Genomic DNA, 21,412 nt, shown 5'->3' with positions numbered 1-21,412 from the left:
AATAGAAATTATTTTCAAATGTGCTTCTTTATTTATATACATTTTATTATTTTTTAAATAATTTTGATATTATTTAATTCTGTAAACCATTTGTGGACCCCCTGCGTAGGTCTTGCGAAGCCCCGGGGTTCCTCAGACCACAGGTTAAGAACCACTGGTCTAGAGGAACTTAAAAAGCAACACTTAAATGTATCAATATAATTTTAAAATACTTTTGTGAAGTTATTTAACTGGATTTCAGTATATTACAAAAGAAAAGAATAAAACGATAATGTAAGGCCTTTTTGTTTTAAACAGTTATAAAAAATAATAGATTCATTTGAGTCTATGACTTTTACTGCATGGAAATATAATTCTTATGCTTCAATAGAAGAGAAAGTGCAGAAATCCCTACCTCTGGCCTCCTAAATAAGCAGCTATGGATACATCACGGGCATGCAATTACATTATGTGAGTCAGTTGCATAGCATTATGCTATTCTGCCGGCCACTTGCATTTATAGAGGGTACGTATGTACACCCTTACTCGAATATGAGGGTATTTGGGTGCACCTATATCACTGCAGGGGAAGCAGGAAACGTCAAGTACTTCAAAGGGAATTCTCTAAAAAATTATTCTATTTCAAAGGAGGCCCCTCGACACTAGGCAGAGGTTCCCAGGACTTCACTGCTCTTCGGGGAACACAGCAGCGTTTGCATGAAGTAAACTTCCTCTTTTGGGGGATTTCTCAATGTATGGTCAGCACACTACTTATAGTCACTGCTTCCTCTCTGGCACTTAACTGGTTTGGGCTGATACTTTTATCAGACGGTCGCTGAAGTTTTATTCAGAAGAAGTTTATACCTTGAACGTCTGCTCCATTGACCCCCAGCTCCTGCTATGAAGCGAATTTGCGCCCCCTTCCTCAGCTTAGCCTGTGAGTTCTAATTCCACCTGTCTCTGCATGAACTACAAGTGTGTGTGTGTTGGGGGGGGGATTGTTGACAGTCTGTGGTGGGAGGAATTGTGGCCTAAAGTGACAGAGAAAGGCCAAGAGGGCTAGACCATAGTACTCCTGTACGCAACTGACCCACAACCATCCATGCATGCCTTTCAGAATTACCTAGCCAAAAAACATCCAATGCCGTCACCTCTCTCTGTAGTAGATGTTGTGACAATCTGGTGTTGGTGGCTGCCTGGTGGACGCCTCATGCTTTCAGGTGTAAGAGATTGTGAGCGACTGCATCGAATGACCATTTGGGAATATGTTTGTGAGTGTCAATGTGAGACTGTCAAGATTCCAATGCCTACATAGAAATGAGTACATTAGGAATCTTCCAAAGGTTAACCAACATGTCTTTCTATCGGCATCTGACACTTTTAGGGTTGGGCAGTGTTTGGGGAAACAGGTGTTACATTAGCCATGACACTGGGGATTGTTATGCGTCTCGCCCCATGTATACATTGGATTTCTGTGTGGATTATATTTTTCCTAATTATAGAGACTCTCTGCAGTTTATGTTAATGCCTCACTCAACAGGACATTCAGTATTTGTAAAATCAATAATGTGAACCCCCTTGACCAATTTGTGTGAGTCTTGAAAATACATGCATAGGTGCATATCTATGATAATAGGCAATCACACACAGAGTTCAAAAGTTATAAGGTATGTGATACCAAAATTGTTTTTCGTTGAAGAATATAATGGGATTACCCCCAAAGATGTTTCCCCTCACATGACTCCAAACAATAGAATGCACAGTCACGGCATAGCAGTATTTTGGTCATTTTATGCACATTCGGTGTAAATTGTCGAAAATCCATTTACTATTTGAAATTTTTGTAGATAGGCAAAATGTGAGCTTCAGGTGTGCTGGTGAAGGGATGTATACTTTCCAAAACGACTGCAAACGCTGAACCACGCTTTGGCAGAACGTTGTGAATGAGCAGTGGAAATGATAAGGTTATACTGTAAATAGATAACATTGCTGTATGCTAACAAGGTAATATTATATATATGCAAAAACAACAAGTGATGGACGGATGTCGAACATTCACCCCCAGTCACAGATCTGGGTTTAATCCATCGTTTTTTTGCTGCCCATGCCATTCCAGTTTGGACCCAGCCATATGCAAATCAGTCTTGACCCTGTTCCCGATGGGAACAGTCCAGCCCGAACTGCTAGGCCAGGTCTTCCCTGGACTGGAAACAAGCATCCTGGGACCGGTTTCGGGGTTTCACCCCTCATCAGCCAGGCTAGCTTGAATCCAGTGGCATGGGAAGCACGGGACCCACGTCTGGGCATACCCTTCCCACTTAGGGCGAAAAATGCAAAAACAACAAGTGATGGACGGAATGCTGAACATTGTCGAACATTCACCCCCAGTCACAGATCTGGGTTTAATCCATCGTTTTTTTGCTGCCCATGCCATTCCAGTTTGGACCCAGCCATATGCAAATCAGTCTTGACCCTGTTCCCGATGGGAACAGTCCAGCCCGAACTGCTAGGCCAGGTCTTCCCTGGACTGGAAACAAGCATCCTGGGACCGGTTTCGGGGTTTCACCCCTCATCAGCCAGGCAAGCTTGAATCCAGTGGCATGGGAAGCACGGGACCCACGTCTGGGCATACCCTTCCCACTTAGGGCGAAAAATGCAAAAACAACAAGTGATGGACGGAATGCTGAACATTGTCGAACATTCACCCCCAGTCACAGATCTGGGTTTAATCCATCGTTTTTTTGCTGCCCATGCCATTCCAGTTTGGACCCAGCCATATGCAAATCAGTCTTGACCCTGTTCCCGATGGGAACAGTCCAGCCCGAACTGCTAGGCCAGGTCTTCCCTGGACTGGAAACAAGCATCCTGGGACCGGTTTCGGGGTTTCACCCCCCATCAGCCAGGCTAGCTTGAATCCAGTGGCATGGGAAGCACGGGACCCACGTCTGGGCATACCCTTCCCACTTAGGGCGAAAAATGCAAAAACAACAAGTGATGGACGGAATGCTGAACATTGTCGAACATTCACCCCCAGTCACAGATCTGGGTTTAATCCATCGTTTTTTTGCTGCCCATGCCATTCCAGTTTGGACCCAGCCATATGCAAATCAGTCTTGACCCTGTTCCCGATGGGAACAGTCCAGCCCGAACTGCTAGGCCAGGTCTTCCCTGGACTAGAAACAAGCATCCTGGGACCGGTTTCGGGGTTTCACCCCTCATCAGCCAGGCTAGCTTGAATCCAGTGGCATGGGAAGCACGGGACCCACGTCTGGGCATACCCTTCCCACTTAGGGCGAAAAATGCAAAAACAACAAGTGATGGACGGAATGCTGAACATTGTCGAACATTCACCCCCAGTCACAGATCTGGGTTTAATCCATCGTTTTTTTGCTGCCCATGCCATTCCAGTTTGGACCCAGCCATATGCAAATCAGTCTTGACCCTGTTCCCGATGGGAACAGTCCAGCCCGAACTGCTAGGCCAGGTCTTCCCTGGACTGGAAACAAGCATCCTGGGACCGGTTTCGGGGTTTCACCCCTCATCAGCCAGGCTAGCTTGAATCCAGTGGCATGGGAAGCACGGGACCCACGTCTGGGCATACCCTTCCCACTTAGGGCGAAAAATGCAAAAACAACAAGTGATGGACGGAATGCTGAACATTGTTGAACATTCACCCCCAGTCACAGATCTGGGTTTAATCCATCGTTTTTTTGCTGCCCATGCCATTCCAGTTTGGACCCAGCCATATGCAAATCAGTCTTGACCCTGTTCCCGATGGGAACAGTCCAGCCCGAACTGCTAGGCCAGGTCTTCCCTGGACTGGAAACAAGCATCCAGGGACCGGTTTCGGGGTTTCACCCCTCATCAGCCAGGCTAGCTTGAATCCAGTGGCATGGGAAGCACGGGACCCACGTCTGGGCAAAACCTTCCCACTTAGGGCGAAAAATGCAAAAACAACAAGTGATGGACGGAATGCTGAACATTGTCGAACATTCACCCCCAGTCACAGATCTGGGTTTAATCCGTCGTTTTTTTGCTGCCCATGCCATTCCAGTTTGGACCCAGCCATATGCAAATCAGTCTTGACCCTGTTCCCGATGGGAACAGTCCAGCCCGAACTGCTAGGCCAGGTCTTCCCTGGACTGGAAACAAGCATCCTGGGACCGGTTTCGGGGTTTCACCCCTCATCAGCCAGGTCCAGTGAGCCCCTTGTTTCCGGTCCAGTGAGGACCTGGCTTGGCAGTTCGATCTGGACTGTTCCCATGAGGAACAGGGTCAAGACTGATTTGCATATGGCTGGGTCCAAACTGGGGTGGCATGGGGAGCAGAAGAACGATGGATTAAACCCAGATCTATGACTGGGGGTGAGTGCTTGACAATGTTCAGCATTCCGTCCATCACTTGTTGTTTTTGCTTTGTCGCCCTAAGTGGGAAGGGTATGCCCAGACGTGGGTCCCTTGCTTCCCATGCCACTGGATTCAAGCTAGCCTGGCTGATGAGGGGTGAAACCCCGAAACCGGTCCCAGGATGCTTGTTTCCGGTCCAGTGAGGACCTGGCTTGGCAGTTCGATCTGGACTGTTCCCATGAGGAACAGGGTCAAGACTGATTTGCATATGGCTGGGTCCAAACTGGGGTGGCATGGGGAGCAGAAGAACGATGGACTAAACCCAGATCTATGACTGGGGGTGAGTGCTTGACAATGTTCAGCATTCCATCCATCACTTGTTGTTTTTGCTTTGTCGCCCTAAGTGGGAAGGGTATGCCCAGACGTGGGTCCCTTGCTTCCCATGCCACTGGATTCAAGCTAGCCTGGCTGATGAGGGGTGAAACCCCGAAACCGGTCCCAGGATGCTTGTTTCCGGTCCAGTGAGGACCTGGCTTGGCAGTTCGATCTGGACTGTTCCCATGAGGAACAGGGTCAAGACTGGGGTGGCATGGGGAGCAGAAGAACGATGGATTAAACCCAGATCTATGACTGGGGGTGAGTGCTTGACAATGTTCAGCATTCCGTCCATCACTTGTTGTTTTTGCTTTGTCGCCCTAAGTGGGAAGGGTATGCCCAGACGTGGGTCCCTTGCTTCCCATGCCACTGGATTCAAGCTAGCCTGGCTGATGAGGGGTGAAACCCCGAAACCGGTCCCAGGATGCTTGTTTCCGGTCCAGTGAGGACCTGGCTTGGCAGTTCGATCTGGACTGTTCCCATGAGGAACAGGGTCAAGACTGATTTGCATATGGCTGGGTCCAAACTGGGGTGGCATGGGGAGCAGAAGAACGATGGATTAAACCCAGATCTATGACTGGGGGTGAGTGCTTGACAATGTTCAGCATTCCGTCCATCACTTGTTGTTTTTGCTTTGTCGCCCTAAGTGGGAAGGGTATGCCCAGACGTGGGTCCCTTGCTTCCCATGCCACTGGATTCAAGCTAGCCTGGCTGATGAGGGGTGAAACCCCGAAACCGGTCCCAGGATGCTTGTTTCCGGTCCAGTGAGGACCTGGCTTGGCAGTTTGATCTGGACTGTTCCCATGAGGAACAGGGTCAAGACTGATTTGCATATGGCTGGGTCCAAACTGGGGTGGCATGGGGAGCAGAAGAACGATGGATTAAACCCAGATCTATGACTGGGGGTGAGTGCTTGACAATGTTCAGCATTCTGTCCATCACTTGTTGTTTTTGCTTTGTCGCCCTAAGTGGGAAGGGTATGCGCAGACGTGGGTCCCTTGCTTCCCATGCCACTGGATTCAAGCTAGCCTGGCTGATGAGGGGTGAAACCCCGAAACCGGTCCCAGGATGCTTGTTTCCGGTCCAGTGAGGACCTGGCTTGGCAGTTCGATCTGGACTGTTCCCATGAGGAACAGGGTCAAGACTGATTTGCATATGGCTGGGTCCAAACTGGGGTGGCATGGGGAGCAGAAGAACGATGGATTAAACCCAGATCTATGACTGAGGGTGAGTGCTTGACAATGTTCAGCATTCCGTCCATCACTTGTTGTTTTTGCTTTGTCGCCCTAAGTGGGAAGGGTATGCCCAGACGTGGGTCCCTTGCTTCCCATGCCACTGGATTCAAGCTAGCCTGGCTGATGAGGGGTGATACCCCGAAACCGGTCCCAGGATGCTTGTTTCCGGTCCAGTGAGGACCTGGCTTGGCAGTTCGATCTGGACTGTTCCCATGAGGAACAGGGTCAAGACTGATTTGCATGTGGCTGGGTCCAAACTGGGGTGGCATGGGGAGCAGAAGAACGATGGATTAAACCCAGATCTATGACTGGGGGTGAGTGCTTGACAATGTTCAGCATTCCGTCCATCACTTGTTGTTTTTGCTTTGTCGCCCTAAGTGGGAAGGGTATGCCCAGACGTGGGTCCCTTGCTTCCCATGCCACTGGATTCAAGCTAGCCTGGCTGATGAGGGGTGAAACCCCGAAACCGGTCCCAGGATGCTTGTTTCTGGTCCAGTGAGGACCTGGCTTGGCAGTTCGATCTGGACTGTTCCCATGAGGAACAGGGTCAAGACTGATTTGCATATGGCTGGGTCCAAACTGGGGTGGCATGGGGAGCAGAAGAACGATGGATTAAACCCAGATCTATGACTGGGGGTGAGTGCTTGACAATGTTCAGCATTCCGTCCATCACTTGTTGTTATTGCTTTGTCGCCCTAAGTGGGAAGGGTATGCCCAGACGTGGGTCCCTTGCTTCCCATGCCACTGGATTCAAGCTAGCCTGGCTGACGAGGGGTGAAACCCCGAAACCGGTCCCAGGATGCTTGTTTCCGGTCCAGTGAGGACCTGGCTTGGCAGTTCGATCTGGACTGTTCCCATGAGGAACAGGGTCAAGACTGATTTGCATATGGCTGGGTCCAAACTGGGGTGGCATGGGGAGCAGAAGAACGATGGATTAAACCCAGATCTATGACTGGGGGTGAGTGCTTGACAATGTTCAGCATTCCGTCCATCACTTGTTGTTTTTGCTTTGTCGCCCTAAGTGGGAAGGGTATGCCCAGACGTGGGTCCCTTGCTTCCCCATGCCACTGGATACAAGCTAGCCTGGCTGATGAGGGGTGAAACCCCGAAACCGGTCCCAGGATGCTTGTTTCCGGTCCAGTGAGGACCTGGCTTGGCAGTTCGATCTGGACTGTTCCCATGAGGAACAGGGTCAAGACTGATTTGCATATGGCTGGGTCCAAACTGGGGTGGCATGGGGAGCAGAAGAACGATGGATTAAACCCAGATCTATGACTGGGGGTGAGTGCTTGACAATGTTCAGCATTCCGTCCATCACTTGTTGTTTTTGCTTTGTCGCCCTAAGTGGGAAGGGTATGCCCAGACGTGGGTCCCTTGCTTCCCATGCCACTGGATTCAAGCTAGCCTGGCTGATGAGGGGTGAAACCCCGAAACCGGTCCCAGGATGCTTGTTTCCGGTCCAGTGAGGACCTGGCTTGGCAGTTCGATATGGACTGTTCCCATGAGGAACAGGGTCAAGACTGATTTGCATATGGCTGGGTCCAAACTGGGGTGGCATGGGGAGCAGAAGAACGATGGATTAAACCCAGATCTATGACTGGGGGTGAGTGCTTGACAATGTTCAGCATTCCGTCCATCACTTGTTGTTTTTAATATTATATATATGCCCATCGCATATGTGATAAAGGGCACATATAGACGTGAATCATGGACCATTTTTAAATGTTTAGGACCACTAGTCAAAGGGCGCATAAGAATCAGAGGACAGAAAATGCTCAGTCCTCTGGGCCAGATCATGAATGTACAGCACAGAATGTAATACAAGCATTTTTAATTGAACAACATGTTTACCCTTATGTTCACGCATGCCACACCATAAATGTAACATTGATTTTACAAATGGAATTGTAACTTTGCATATAACTACTTTGGACCTTTAAGTATGTTCACAAACTTGAACTGAAAACAGACAGACACGCCTACACTCGCATACACACACATGAAACAAACATAACACACACTCTTCTGTCACCCTCAGACACAACCAGAAAGTGAAATACATAGAATGTAATTTGGCATATATAAACATTGTGTAATTGTCTTTGCAAACACTGAACAGAAAATTGCCACTCACATAAAAACACCCACACAAAATGGACACACAGCATAACCCACCGTTATAACAAATCACAATACACAAACACACCCAGCGGGGCACATAGTGTAATTAAAATTAGAACACATCAAGTTACACTATTCTTTTAATTCACAAACAATTAATGGAAAACATACAGATATACACACACCCACACATTCAAAAAAATACATACAACACACACCTCCCAATCAAACAAATCCACTCACATGTACAAGTCTACAGTGGAACCTTTGGAATGATAATCTGCACATAAATCGTTGATGTTTGTGTTCAGGAACACAACGTAAAACTCACACACATGCACTCACGCAAACAACATACAACATGCGTTCCAGATTAGTGTCACCTTTTAGCGAAGAAAATGGGTACATGGCAAATTGACAAGATAAAAACAGAAAGAATCTCCATTTCTAATTACTTAGGAGTGTGGTTTGAGGAACGGGGGTGGGTGGCTTAGAGGCTCAAAAGCGAGCCCTAAAAGCACAGCGCAGTCTCTCAATATGGCATTTGTCCGTTTGTTGAAGATGTAGCCAGCATATGTAAAGTTGGAATGCAAATTAATCCCCGGCGCTACTATATGGGTCAATTGCTTTTAGAAACGTGTTCGCCTGCTGGTTGGACAATAATTGTAGTGCACACCTTTGGTTAGGCCTTTCGATTGCAGGGCTTCGACCGGAATTTAATTTACCAAGCTATAAACTGCTGGTTCACTATCGATTTCTGGCATGTTGCTCTAAATTACAGCAGGCCCTTTCCAATTCGATAGAAAATCTACTATGGCTTACTCTAACCATTGCTATACACCTTGGAAATCGGATTGCGTCATGAGCCTACGAGAATTAGTGGCAGAGCAAGAAACATTGTTACCTGTCCAGCTGGGCTTGGAGGAGCTGGACAGAAAATATGTCGATCCGGGCATATCCCGCTATAATCTCCCCCTGTACAATTTTACCTCAGCTCAGGCAACAATGGCTGCTGACAAAAAGAAGCAGCTGTAATGATTTTGGATCGGCCTGATTCTCTCCAGAGCTTATTGGAATGGATGAATTGGGAGGAATGACAAACCTTTAAGTAGACTACGCACCACCGGTGCGAAGACCTTGAAACACATTGGGACTGATTCACAAAGGTATGTTATGAATAGTAACTTTAGACTGAGGAGTCTCCGCACTCTACTTGTGGCTGAGACGCCATGCATAAAAGGATAGGACAGTGCTTTATGTGGGACACCTCTGCCACGGGTGCGGAGGCTCTTCAGTCGTAAAGTTACTACTCGTACAGTAGCAGCTCCTCCACTATGGCAGAGAAGCGTCACCCCCCTGCCAGCAGCAGCAACTTCAAACCTTTTACCTCAAAACGATAATAAACTATTATCGTTTTGTAGTAAAAGGGGCGGGCATTGGGGATGACAGCCATGGATGGAAATGCACTGAGGACTCCCCTCAGTGCGCATGTATGTTTGGCTGGCCGTCTCAGGTCAGCCAAACGCACGTGCGAACTGTGCTCCAGCCCGGCCCTGTGTTGACGGGCTAGAGAGAGCATGCACAGGCTCCCAGGCTATCTGGGAGCGCCCTGGCTGGGCGCTCCCAGCCAATCCTAACGCTGCTCTGAACAGCGTCAGGTTTGGCCGCAGGGAAGGCTGGGAGCCTGTGCCTCCAGCCTGCAGGAGAGGAGCGGCGTGGTAGTGGCGGCGACGGCAAGTGAAGGTAAAAGTATTTTTTTTATTAAATTAATTCCCTCCTTCCCCCTGCATGCGCCCTGCCCCTTCAAAGCCCCACGAGCCGCTCCTGCTCATAACATCCCTTTGTGAATACAAAAAAATCGTAAACACACAAAAGTGTAAGTTTACCTTTGTGAGTCAGGCCCTTAGTTTGTATTTTCCCCAAACCTTTGAGGTTAAGAACATTTTGGCTTAAGTCACTTTTTAGAGCGTTGAAGACCTGTTCCTGCAAGGCGATGGAAATGTGCCAAAAAGGCGAAGCAAATGCTGTCAGATAATGGCTTGATTCTTACAATTTTTGAAGGTGAAGGCACTTGAGCTGTCTAGGGCTGATCCTGCAGGACTTAAACTGAAATCTTGTTTCACCCTCCTCCCGCAACTCACTCAATGCACACGTCTGACCATCTACTCCACTTTACTGCAGAGGGGTGCTGGGGGGGGGGCGGTGGTGAATTGACAGTGTTTGTTTATTGCGCCGAGTTTGCGTCTTAGCAAATGTCCCCATTAGGGCCCGTATTTATACTCCGTTTGCGCCGAATTAGCGTCGTTTTTACTCGACGCAAATTCGGCGCAAAACTAACGCCATATTTATACTTTGGCGTTAGACGCGTCTAGCGCCAAAGTATGGGCAAAAAGCCTCATTTTTTTGCGTGAACGCCTTCCTTGCGTTAATGAGATGCAAGGAAGGCGTTCCCGTCTAAAAAAATGACGGCGACGCAAATGCATCGTATTTATACTCCCGGGCAAAAATCACGCCCGGGAGTTGGCGGGTCAAAAAACCCCGCATTTGCGCCACTATTTAACGCCTGGGTCAGGGTAGGCGTTAAGGGGCCTGTGGGCTCAAAATGAGCCCACAGGTGCCCTCCCCTGTCCCCAGGGACACCCCTGCCACCCCTGCCCACCCCAGGAGGACACCCAAGGATGGAGGGACCCACCCCAGGGACATTCAGGTAAGTTCAGGTAAGTATAATTTTTTATATTTTTAATTTTTTTTTGGTGGCATAGGGGGGCCTTATTTGTGCCCCCCTACATGCCACTATGCCCAATGACCATGCCCAGGGGACATATGTCCCCTGGGCATGGCCATTGGGCAAGGGGGCATGACTCCTGTCTTTACTAAGACAGGAGTCATTTAAATGGCGTCTGGGCGTCGAAAAAAATTGGGCAAATCGGGTTGAGGCGATTTTTTTGCCTCAACCTGACTTGCCCCATTTTAAGACGCCCTAACGCCATTTTCCCCCTACGCCGGCGCTGCCTGGTCTACGTGGTTTTTTTCCACGCACACCAGGCAGCGCCGGTCTGCTAGCGCCGGCTAACGCCATTCCATAAATACGGCGCCCGCATGGCGCTTCAGAATGGCGTTAGACGGCGCTAAATTTTTTGCCGCTAAACTGCGTTAGCGCGGTTTAGCGTCAAAAAGTATAAATATGGGCCCAGGTTTTTTATTGTACGGGGTCTGAAGTTGTTTTTAAACTGTTCAGTGATTGTTTTTTTACAACATGGATTTTAACTCTTTTGCGTTTTATAAGAATCGTAATGTTTTTAATTATTCATACAATAAAGTTTTCATTCATCCATTATATTAGCAAGCAATTCACAAGAAGACACACGCAAACACACACCCACAGAAAGTAGCCACAATACGTGGGGCTATGTATACACACAGCAGATCGGAGCACATTCATTTTGTATTTCCAACAATAGACACATCTCACTAGCAATACAAATTCTCAAACACAATACATACCACATGTTTTTCACATTGTTGCTCCAATTGGATGAACACACAAAAGGGACATAACACACTCTGAGTTATCTTGATATTAAAATATATTCAGATGTTTGCAACCAAGGAGAACATACACTATATGACATTGTAAAACAAAAAAATACTTCACCTGTGTTTAAGCAAATTTGTTGGTCCATCCCGTCTTTGGGACGCAGTGGAAGCAGAAAGAAGCTGTACTGCGAAGAGAGGTTTGACAAAAGTCCCCTTTAATCATTCTCACTTCTTGTGTGACATAAGAGATGTTTGTTGAAGGCATTTTCCACTCAGCTTTTTTGCTTCTGAGCAACGTGCAGCTCAGCAGATACCGCAGAACACATGCAATGTCATTTAAGCCATCTGTACTGTTGTTGATGGACACAGAAGAAAATCCCCTCCAGGTCCATCAAACGTGCAGTTGCACCACTGAGGCTAAAGTAGAAGTGAACACATGATCGCAAAATATGTACTTTTCATGCTTTTCCCTCCACAGTAAGGTGTGCATGATTGAAACCGACCTAGAACCTTCCTGAGTATGTACATGTTTGACACTAGTGCGAAAAAGTTGACACAAACTGCATATAATAGACTTCTAATGCCGTGAATGCTTGTATCAGAGCATAATTGTCATGTTTGACTGTGCTTTTTTACACACCACCACATACATTGCAAGGCACGTATACTACCAGTAAATGTATAACTTTTGCACAGTGTTAAATGTGGACCATATACGGAAGTCGTGAGGTGTTCTCCTTTCACAAAGGGTGGCACCAAAACAGCCAATGCAGGTTCAACCTCTGCTTACCACTACAGAAGAGTTGGGTCTGTGTTTTTTTCCCCAAGTTCTGCTTCCAGCAGCCACTTGTTCCCAGTGCTTAATTTGTCCTTGTTGTTTCCGGTGCTGAGCACCGGCACTTATTTTTGAAGGCCGGGGCTTATTCTTCTGCCTCAAGCATTTGCTGCCAGCAAAATACACATATGGGAAAGACGGATGAATGGGAAAACGAAAAAGCGTCACAAAGAGAGATGGTAGAAAGCTGAAAGAATGATCTGAAGGGGCAGGGAGTGGCTTTATATGGATTGAGGAGGCCTGGGATGGCTCCAGGATTACGCGGTTTGAGTAATCCGTGTTCATACATTTAACTGCAGCAACCGCGTGTTTGAGGAGGGTTGTGGGCACCGGAACCTTTTTATTTACAAATTAAGCACTGCTTGTTCCCTAGTCTCAATCACGGAGCAAGGCATACAGAAGCCAATGAAAATCCTTCCCCATGCACTCACACATGCTCAGTGCTATGACAAAGCGGCAATGATTTCTAGAAGTAAAATTCAACATTTATATTCCACTAGCTAAAATGCTGTTGTAGTGACAACACTTTAAATTGTCCACATATGTAGCTTCCTCGCTAAAAGGGCAAAGTCAACAGGTCTTGCTTTTGTTAAGCATGCGTTTCCAAAGCCTATAGGTTTGGCTTGTAACTGAAAATAAACTCCAGGCCTATTGATTTTGGCAGTGCTTTTCATATTGCATGCTCAGTGACATGAACTACCGTTTTCGTACTTTGCACATGTCGACATGAAATTTAGACAGTTCACTGAGGTCTATAGTTGGTGCATGAACCCACTCAAGTATCTAGTTATAGACTAATGAATAGATTAGGAATCTACCCAAGGGTAGGTCGCTCCCCCTGCCGCTGCAGCTCCTCCAGCTCCTCCAGCCCAGGTTCCTGAGTCTGCCCAGCTACCTCGCAGTAAGTACCCCCCACCTCCCAGCCCGTCGCCCTGCCCCGCACTACTCACCCTCTCTCCTGCTTCTTTTCTTATTCTCTGTTCTTCCTCCTCGCTCCTCTTCTGTAATCTTCTTCTGTACTCTTCTGTCCCTCCTGCTCCCCGTCTTCTCTCTTCATCTGTGTGCTTCTCACCCTCTCCTCTGCACCGCGACCCGCGTGTGCCTCTTCTTCTCTGTCCATCTTCTTGGCTCCTTCCTCTGCCGCTCGTCGCCCCTCTTCTTCTTCACCTTCATCTGTATTCTTCTATCCTCTGCGCTGCTCTTCTTCACCTTCATCTGTACTCTTCTGTGCTCCTCTTCTTCACCTTCATCTGTATTTCTCTGTCTTCTGCGCTCCTCTTCTTCTTTATCTTCTTCTGTGGTCTTCTGTCTTCTGTTCTTCGTCTTCTGTACCTTCTTCTGTGGTCTTCTGTCTTCGGTTCTTCGTCCTCTGTATCTTCTTCTGTGGTCTTCTGTCTTCTGTTCTTCGTCTTCTGCCTTCTGTCTTCTGCTCTTCGTCTTCTGTCTTCTGTCTTCTGTGCTTCGTCTTCTGTCTTCTGTTCTTCTGTCTTCTGTTCTTCTGTTCTTCCGTCTTCTGTTCTTCCCGCGCCTGCCCTCCTGCTCCTGTCTCATCTCTCTCCCTCACTCGCCTCTGTATCACCCCTATCTACCCCGATCGCTATCTGCCTCCCTCACTCCTCCTATCTACCTATCTACCTATCTCTCTATCTCACTATCTATCTCCCTCACTCACCACCTCCTCCTATCTACCTATTTCTTTATCTTTCCCCCCCACTCGCCACCCCCCCTGTTACCAACCCTATCTTCCTATCCTTTCACTCTACCTCTCACCCTCACCCACCTCTACAACCCCCCCTCCCCTATCTTCCCAACCTTACTCCTATCTCTCTCCCTAATCTCCTAAACTTCCTAAAACTCCCCCCCCCACCACCCTTAAACCCCCCTCCCCCAGCTCTTCTCCCTCTACCTGTCCCCCCCTCCCTTCCGCTTTCCCGCCACCACCTCCTGCACGCCCCCGCCCCCCAGCTCCCATTCGCCCCCAGCTGACCCCGCCCCCCCTCCTCCCTCTTATGGCGGCCGCTGCGCGACAGTGGTAGCGACCCTTGACCCAAGGATAGGTCGCTCCCCCTGCCGCTGCAGCTCCTCCAGCTCCTCCAGCCCAGGTTCCTGAGACCGCCCAGCTACCTTGCAGTAAGTACCCCCCACCTCCCAGCCCCTCGCCCTGCACCGCGCACTGCCCCGCGCTACTCACCCTCTCTCCTGCTTCTTTTCTTCTTCTCTGTTCTTCCTCCTCGCTCCTCTTCTGTAATCTTCTTCTGTACTCTTCTGTCCCTCCTGCTCCCCGTCTTCCCTCTTCATCTGTGTGCTTCTCACCCTCTCCTCTGCACCGTGACCCATGTGTGCCTCTTCTTCTCTGTCCCTCTTCTTGGGTCCTTCCTCTGCCGCTCGTCGCCCCTCTTCTTCTTCACCTTCATCTGTATTCCTCTATCCTCTGCGCTCCTCTTCTTCACCTTCATCTGTACTCTTCTGTGCTCCTCTTCTTCACCTTCATCTGTATTTCTCTGTCTTCTGCGCTCCTCTTCTTCTTTATCTTCTTCTGTGGTCTTCTGTCTTCTGTTCTTCGTCTTCTGTACCTTCTTCTGTGGTCTTCTGTCTTCGGTTCTTCATCCTCTGTACCTTCTTCTGTGGTCTTCTGTCATCTGTTCTTCGTCTTCTGCCTTCTGTCTTCTGCTCTTCGTCTTCTGTCTTCTGTCTTCTGTTCTTCGTCTTCTGTCTTCTGTTCTTCTGTCTTCTGTTCTTCTGTTCTTCCGTCTTCTGTTCTTCCCGCACCTGCCCTCCTGCTCCTGTCTCATCTCTCTCCCTCACTCGCCTCTGTATCACCCCTATCTACCCCAATCGCTATCTGCTTCCCTCACTCCTCCTATCTACCTATCTCTCTATCTCACTATCTTTCTCCCTCACTCACCACCTCCTCCTATCTACCTATTTCTCTATCTTTCCCCCCTACTCACCACCCCCCCTGTTACCACCCCTATCTTCCTATCCTTTCACTCTACCTCTCACCCTCACCCACCTCTACAACCCCCCCTCCCCTATCTTCCCAACCTTACTCCTATCTCTCTCCCTAATCTCCTAAACTTCCTAAAACTCACCCCCACCACCCTTAAACCCCCCTCCCCCAGCTCTTCTCCCTCTACCTGTCACCCCCTCCCTTCTGCTTTCCCCCCGCCACCTCCTGCACGCCCCCGCCCCCCAGCTGACCCCTCTGCCCCCCCTCCCTCTTATGGCGGGCGCTGCGCGACCGGGCCGCTGGCGCGCCGGTGGCGCACCAGAGGCAAGCCCGTCTGCGCCCGTCCACGCCTGGCCGCACCCAGCGCCTTGACCCCCGGTCCCCAGCTCTCCCAAACCCCGCTGCTTCGCTATGACCCCACCACCCTCCACGCCGTCAACCCAGGGCACTCCAACACCTGCTCCCAAGCTAACCCTAAACGCACCCATGGACCTTTCGCCTGCCACTCCTGTAAACGCATCTTCCACCACACAACTACCACGACCACCAGCCCACGCGCCATCAACCACCTCAAGTGCATCCTGGTCAACGCTCGATCCGTCCACAAGCACGCCGTTGAACTCTGGGACCTCCTGGACTCCACAGCACCGGACGTCGCCTTCATCACGGAGACCTGGATGAACGCCTCCTCGGCCCCTGACATCGCCACTGCCATCCCCGAAGGCTACAAGATTTCCAGGAAAGACCGCACCAACCAAGTAGGAGGAGGAATCGCCATCATCTTCAAAGACTCCATCAGCGTCACCACCTCCACCGAAGACACCCCCCTCGCCGCTGAACACCTGCATTTCCACATTCGCACCGACCCCAGGACCACCCTCAGAGGATCCCTCATCTACCGTCCCCCCGGACCACGCACTCCTTTCAGCGACTCCATCGCCGACTTCGTCTCCCCGCACGCCCTCGCCTCGCCGGACTACATCCTCCTAGGCGACCTCAACTTCCATCTGTAACAGAACAACGACCCCAACACCACCGCCCTGCTCGACAACCTCGACAACCTCGGCCTCAAGCAACTGGTGAACACCACCACCCACATCGCCGGACACACGCTTGACCCCATCTTCTCCGCCAGCAAACACGTCTCCTTCAGCCACGCCTCCGCTCTACACTGGACCGACCACAGCTGTGTCCACTTCACATTCCGACGCGAGACCCGCCACCTACGCACTCAACCCATCCCTCGTCGACAGTGGAACAAAATCCCCGAAGAACAGCTCTTCTCCGCACTCACCGTCAACCAACCTACCCTCACCACCGACCCCAACGACGCAGCCCTCAGCCTCTCAAACTGGATCTCCAACTGCGCAGACAACCTTGCTCCCCTCAGACGCACGCATCGACAGGCCATCACCAAAAAACCTCTCTGGTTCTCTGACACCCTTAAGGAATCGAAGAAAACCTGCCGCGCCCTCGAGAAAGCCTGGCGCAAGGACCACACCGCCGACAACATGACCGCCCTCAAAACGCAACCCGCGAACACCACCACCTGATCCGCGCAGCCAAAAGGAATTTTTTCACCGACAGACTGGACAAAAACAGCCACAACAGCAGACAACTCTTCAGCATCGTTAAAGAGTTCTCCAACCCCAACGCCAACGCCGTCACGCCCTCACAAGACCTGTGCAACTCCCTCGCCACCTTCTTCCATCGCAAGATCACCGACCTCCACGACAGCTTCGGACACCAGACCCAACCAAGCATCACCGAACCAACACCCCCGGCCATCACCCTCAACGCCTGGACCCACATCAACACTGGAGAAACCAAAACCACCATGAACTCCATCCACTCCAGCGCCCCCTCGAACCCCTGCCCTCACTTCATCTTCAATAAAGCCGACGACATCATCGCCCCGCACCTCCAGACCATCATCAACTCTTCATTTTCTTCTGCTACCTTCCCCGAAAGCTGGAAACATGCTGAAGTCAACGCCCTACTAAAGAAACCTACGGCTGACCCAAGCGACCTGAAAAACTTCCGCTTCCTCTCGCTCCTCCCCTTCCCTGCCAAGGTAATAGAGAAGACTGTCAATGTTGGACCTGGCTTTTTGACAGGGTCATCCCCAAACTTTTTGCCTCCTTCCTCCTATTTTTTCTGACCTGTTGTTGTTGGCTTTTGACCTCTGGGCACTTTACCACTGCTAACCAGTGCTAAAGTGCATATGCTCTCTGTGTAAATTGTACTATTGATGGGTTTATCCATGATTGACTGTTTAATTTAATTGTAAGTCCCTAGTAGAGTGCACTACATGTGCCTAGGGCATGTAGATTAAAGGCTACTAGTGGGCCTGCAGCACTGGTTGTGCCACCCACTTCAGTAGCCCCTTAACCTTGTCTCAGGCCTGCCATTGCAAGGCCTGTGTGTGCAGTTTCACTGCCACTTCGACTTGGCATTTAAAGGTACTTGCCAAGCCTAGAACTCCCCTTTTTCTATACATAAGTCACCCCTAATGTGTGCCCTAGGTAACCCCTAGAGCCGGGTGCTCTGTGGGTAAAAGGCAGGACATGTACTTGTGTGGTTATATGTCCTGGTAGTGTAAAACTCCTAAATTCGTTTTCACACTACTGTGAGGCCTGCTCCCTTCATAGGCTAACATTGGGGCTTCCCTCATACATTGTTGAAGTGGCAGCTGCTGATCTGAAAGGAGCAGGAAGGTCATATTTAGTATGGCCAGAATGGTAATATAAAATCCTGCTGACTGGTGAAGTGGGATTTAATATTACTATTCTAGAAATGCCACTTTTAGAAAGTGACCATTTCTTTGCACTAAAACCTTGTTGTGCCCTTCAATCCACGTCTGGCTAGGTTTAGTTGACAGCTCCTTGTGCATTGACTCAGACACACCCCAAACACAGGGTACTCAGCCTCACTTGCATATATCTGCATGGGTCTTCCTGGGCTGGGAGGGTGGAGGGCCTGCCCTCACACAAAGGACTGCCACACCCCCTACTGGGACTCTGGCAGACAGGATTGAACTGATAGGGGGCTTGGTGCATTTCTTAGACACTCTTTGAAGTCACCCCCACTTCAAAGGCACAACTTAGTATAAAACAGGGCCTCTGCCCTACCTCATCAGACACTTGCTGGAGAAGAAACCTGAACCAGAAACTACATCCTGCCAAGAAGAACTGCCTGGCTGCTCAAAGGACTCACCTGTCTGCTTTTCTACAAAGGACTGCTGCCTTGCTGTTGGCCTGCTGCCTTGCTGAACTCTTGTCTGGCTGTAAAAGTGCTCTCCAAGGGCTTGGATAGAGCTTGCCTCCTGTTCCCTGAAGTCTCAGGACCAAAAAGACTTCTCTCTTTCACTTGGACGCTCCGTGCGCCGAAATTTTCGACGCACAGCTTGTTCCGCGGCAAGAAAAACGCCGCACACCGAAGCTGATTGACGCGACGCCTTCGGGACGACCGAAACTTTAACGTACGGCCTCGCAAGGAATACGCCGCCCGACTTCCCAGGAGAAATCGACGCAACGCCTGCCGTGAGATCCAAACTTAGACGCACGGCCTCGCAAGGACAACGCCGCCCGACTTCCAAGGAGAAATCGACGCGACGCCTGCCGTGAGATCAAAACTTTGACGCACGGCCTCGCAAGGACAACGCCGCCCGACTCCCAAAGAGAAATCGACGCGACGCCTGCCGTGAGATCGAAACTTCGACGCGCAGCCCCGCAGAACGACGCGCAGCCGGAAAACAAGCAGGAAAATACACGCACAGACCCGGGACATTTGGTACTCCCCGCGATCCACAGAAAGAGACTGTCCGCGTGCCGGAAAACGACGCACGACTTCCCGCGTGGAAAATAACGACACAAGTCCGTGTGTGCTGAGGAGAAATCGACGCCCACACCAGTTTTCCACGTATCTCTTCTCCTGTGGCCCTCTGAGGAGATTTTTCACCACAAACCAGGTACTTTGTGTTTGAAAGAGACTTTGTTTGCTTTCTAAAGACTTAAGACACTTTGGGCCTGATTCTAACTTTGGAGGACGGTGTTAAACCGTCCCAAAAGTGACGGATATACCACCTACCGTATTACGAGTTCCATAGGATATAATGGACTCGTAATACAGTAGGTGGTATATCCGCCACTTTTGGGACGGTTTAACACCGTCCTCCAAAGTTAGAATCAGGCCCTTTATATCACTTTTCAGTGATATCTTTACAAATTCATATTGCAACTTTGATCGTTTTGACCTGCAAATACCCAGATAAATATTATCTATTTTTCTAAACACTGTGTGGTGTATTTTTGTGGTGTTTGTGAGAAAACAGGGCTGATTGCAGAGGCCCCCTAACTTTTTGCCCCCATTTTCCACTTTATGCTGGTGTTTTCCTGTCTCTGATGGTGCCCTGGGTACTGCTAACCAGTCCCAGGGCCTGTGCTCTGTGTAAAATGGATATGCAAATTAGGCTAATTATAATTGGCTAAGTTAACCTACCTATATGTCCCTACTATATGGTAGGGCATGCAGGTTTAGGGACCACAGCATAGGTGTGGCACACCTAGGTGCACTGCTGAGGTGCCCAGTGTCATTTTAAAGGCAGGCCTGCCTTGCTGGCTGCTTTTAAATTAAAGTTATATGCAAATTCGACTTTGGAATTAAAAGTAGTTCCAAAGTCTTAAACTACCTTATTTTTACATATAAGTCACCCCTAAGGTGTGCCCTATGTGCCCCTAGGGCTGGGTGCCATGTAACTATAAGCAGAGACTTTATAAAAATAGATTTATAAACCCTGGTGAGGTAAAAACAGCCAAATTCGTTTTTCCCTCATTGAAGTAAATGGCCTTCATAGGCTAGAATGGGGAGACTTTATTTTAAATTTTAAAGTCTCCTTAAATGTTGCATACCAAGAATTTGGTATCAAATTAATTGTTGTAATAAATCCCACAACTTCCAGTTGTGGGATTTAATATAACTTGTTCAGGTAAAAAGTTTTAGACTTTACCTAAAAAGTTGCCAATTTCAGCCCTGCATTGTTTTTGCTGCTGTGCTCTGATTGGCCAGCCTGCAGCAGCTTAGCCAAGCTGCCTTGATGAGGTGTGAAGTGGCCTGGCTTCACACAAACGAATGTGCCTGTGGGAGAGAATCTCCCCTCAGCAGATGGTGAGGCAGGAAGGGGGAGGGCTGCCAAACTGGTCTTCAAAGGCAGAGAAGGACATTTGGAGCAACCAGCAACACCCCCACATCCTGCAACCCCAGACAACTAGGTGCCCCCTTGATTAGGTTAGGAGAGGGCAGGAGAGGGGTGTGTTTATGATTTTTAGCCACACCAGTTGGTGGGCTCAGCCAGATGTAATCTCTAAAAATCAGATTCAGCCATGTTGGATTTTTAGAGAATGTTGCCTTCTGGGCTGGATTTTTGCCACACTTCCCAGGAAGTGGTCATCACAGGGGGACGACCCTGTACATGATTGGAGAACCAGGACCCCCCTGCTTTTCACCCAGGAGCAAGGATAAAACTGGCAGACCTGCACCCATACCTCAGATCCCCACCAGATTTCAACAAGAAAAGAACTAAAGGAGAAGAAGGACTGCCCTGCTGGACCCCTGGCCTGCACCTGGAACCTGCACTCAGAAGGACTGCACCAGCTGCACACTTGGGTTTCACCACAAGAAGGACTTTGCCTGGCTTCAACTGGTTCAAGGAGGGACTCCCTGTTTGCTACAGGTGAAAAATTGCTATCCAGAGTCCCCTGCACCAACTCCTGAAGAAAGTGACCAGCTGACCACTGTCCAGTGGCCAAAAAGGAGTTTGCGCCAGGTGCATTCTGGGAGTTGAAGTCCGCACCCCCCAAGGACCATCTCAGAACTTCTGGACCTTTGGGGTGAGCTATGGACCCCAAAAGAACCTTAAAAGAACATCTGGGTGAAGCCCCAGAAGTTTGGAGAAGATTTGAGAATTTTTGTAAAAAAGCTCCATAAAGGGACCGACCCGCTGTGGCAATTCTAGCCGGCTTGCCTCAACCGCGAC

At 49.4% G+C, this 21,412-nt stretch overlaps 1 protein-coding gene across 1 annotated transcript in view; it reads left to right on the top strand.

Annotated features, from left to right (window-relative positions):
- The first annotated feature begins 779 nt into the window (after nucleotides 1-779).
- The window catches only part of LOC138246306 (osteoclast-associated immunoglobulin-like receptor), a 232,053-nt gene continuing 211,420 nt past the window's right edge, over nucleotides 780-21,412 (top strand). Inside the window, exon 1 of the mRNA XM_069200788.1 lies at nucleotides 780-916. Within this exon, the coding sequence (XP_069056889.1) occupies nucleotides 880-916 (37 nt within the window). The 5' untranslated portion in view covers nucleotides 780-879. The remainder of the gene's footprint in view (nucleotides 917-21,412) is intronic.

This window comes from Pleurodeles waltl, chromosome 7, assembly GCF_031143425.1.
Source record: "Pleurodeles waltl isolate 20211129_DDA chromosome 7, aPleWal1.hap1.20221129, whole genome shotgun sequence".
NCBI lineage: Eukaryota > Metazoa > Chordata > Amphibia > Caudata > Salamandridae > Pleurodeles > Pleurodeles waltl.
Note: the sequence above shows the minus strand (reverse complement) of the source record. Positions and strands in the feature narration are given on the sequence as shown.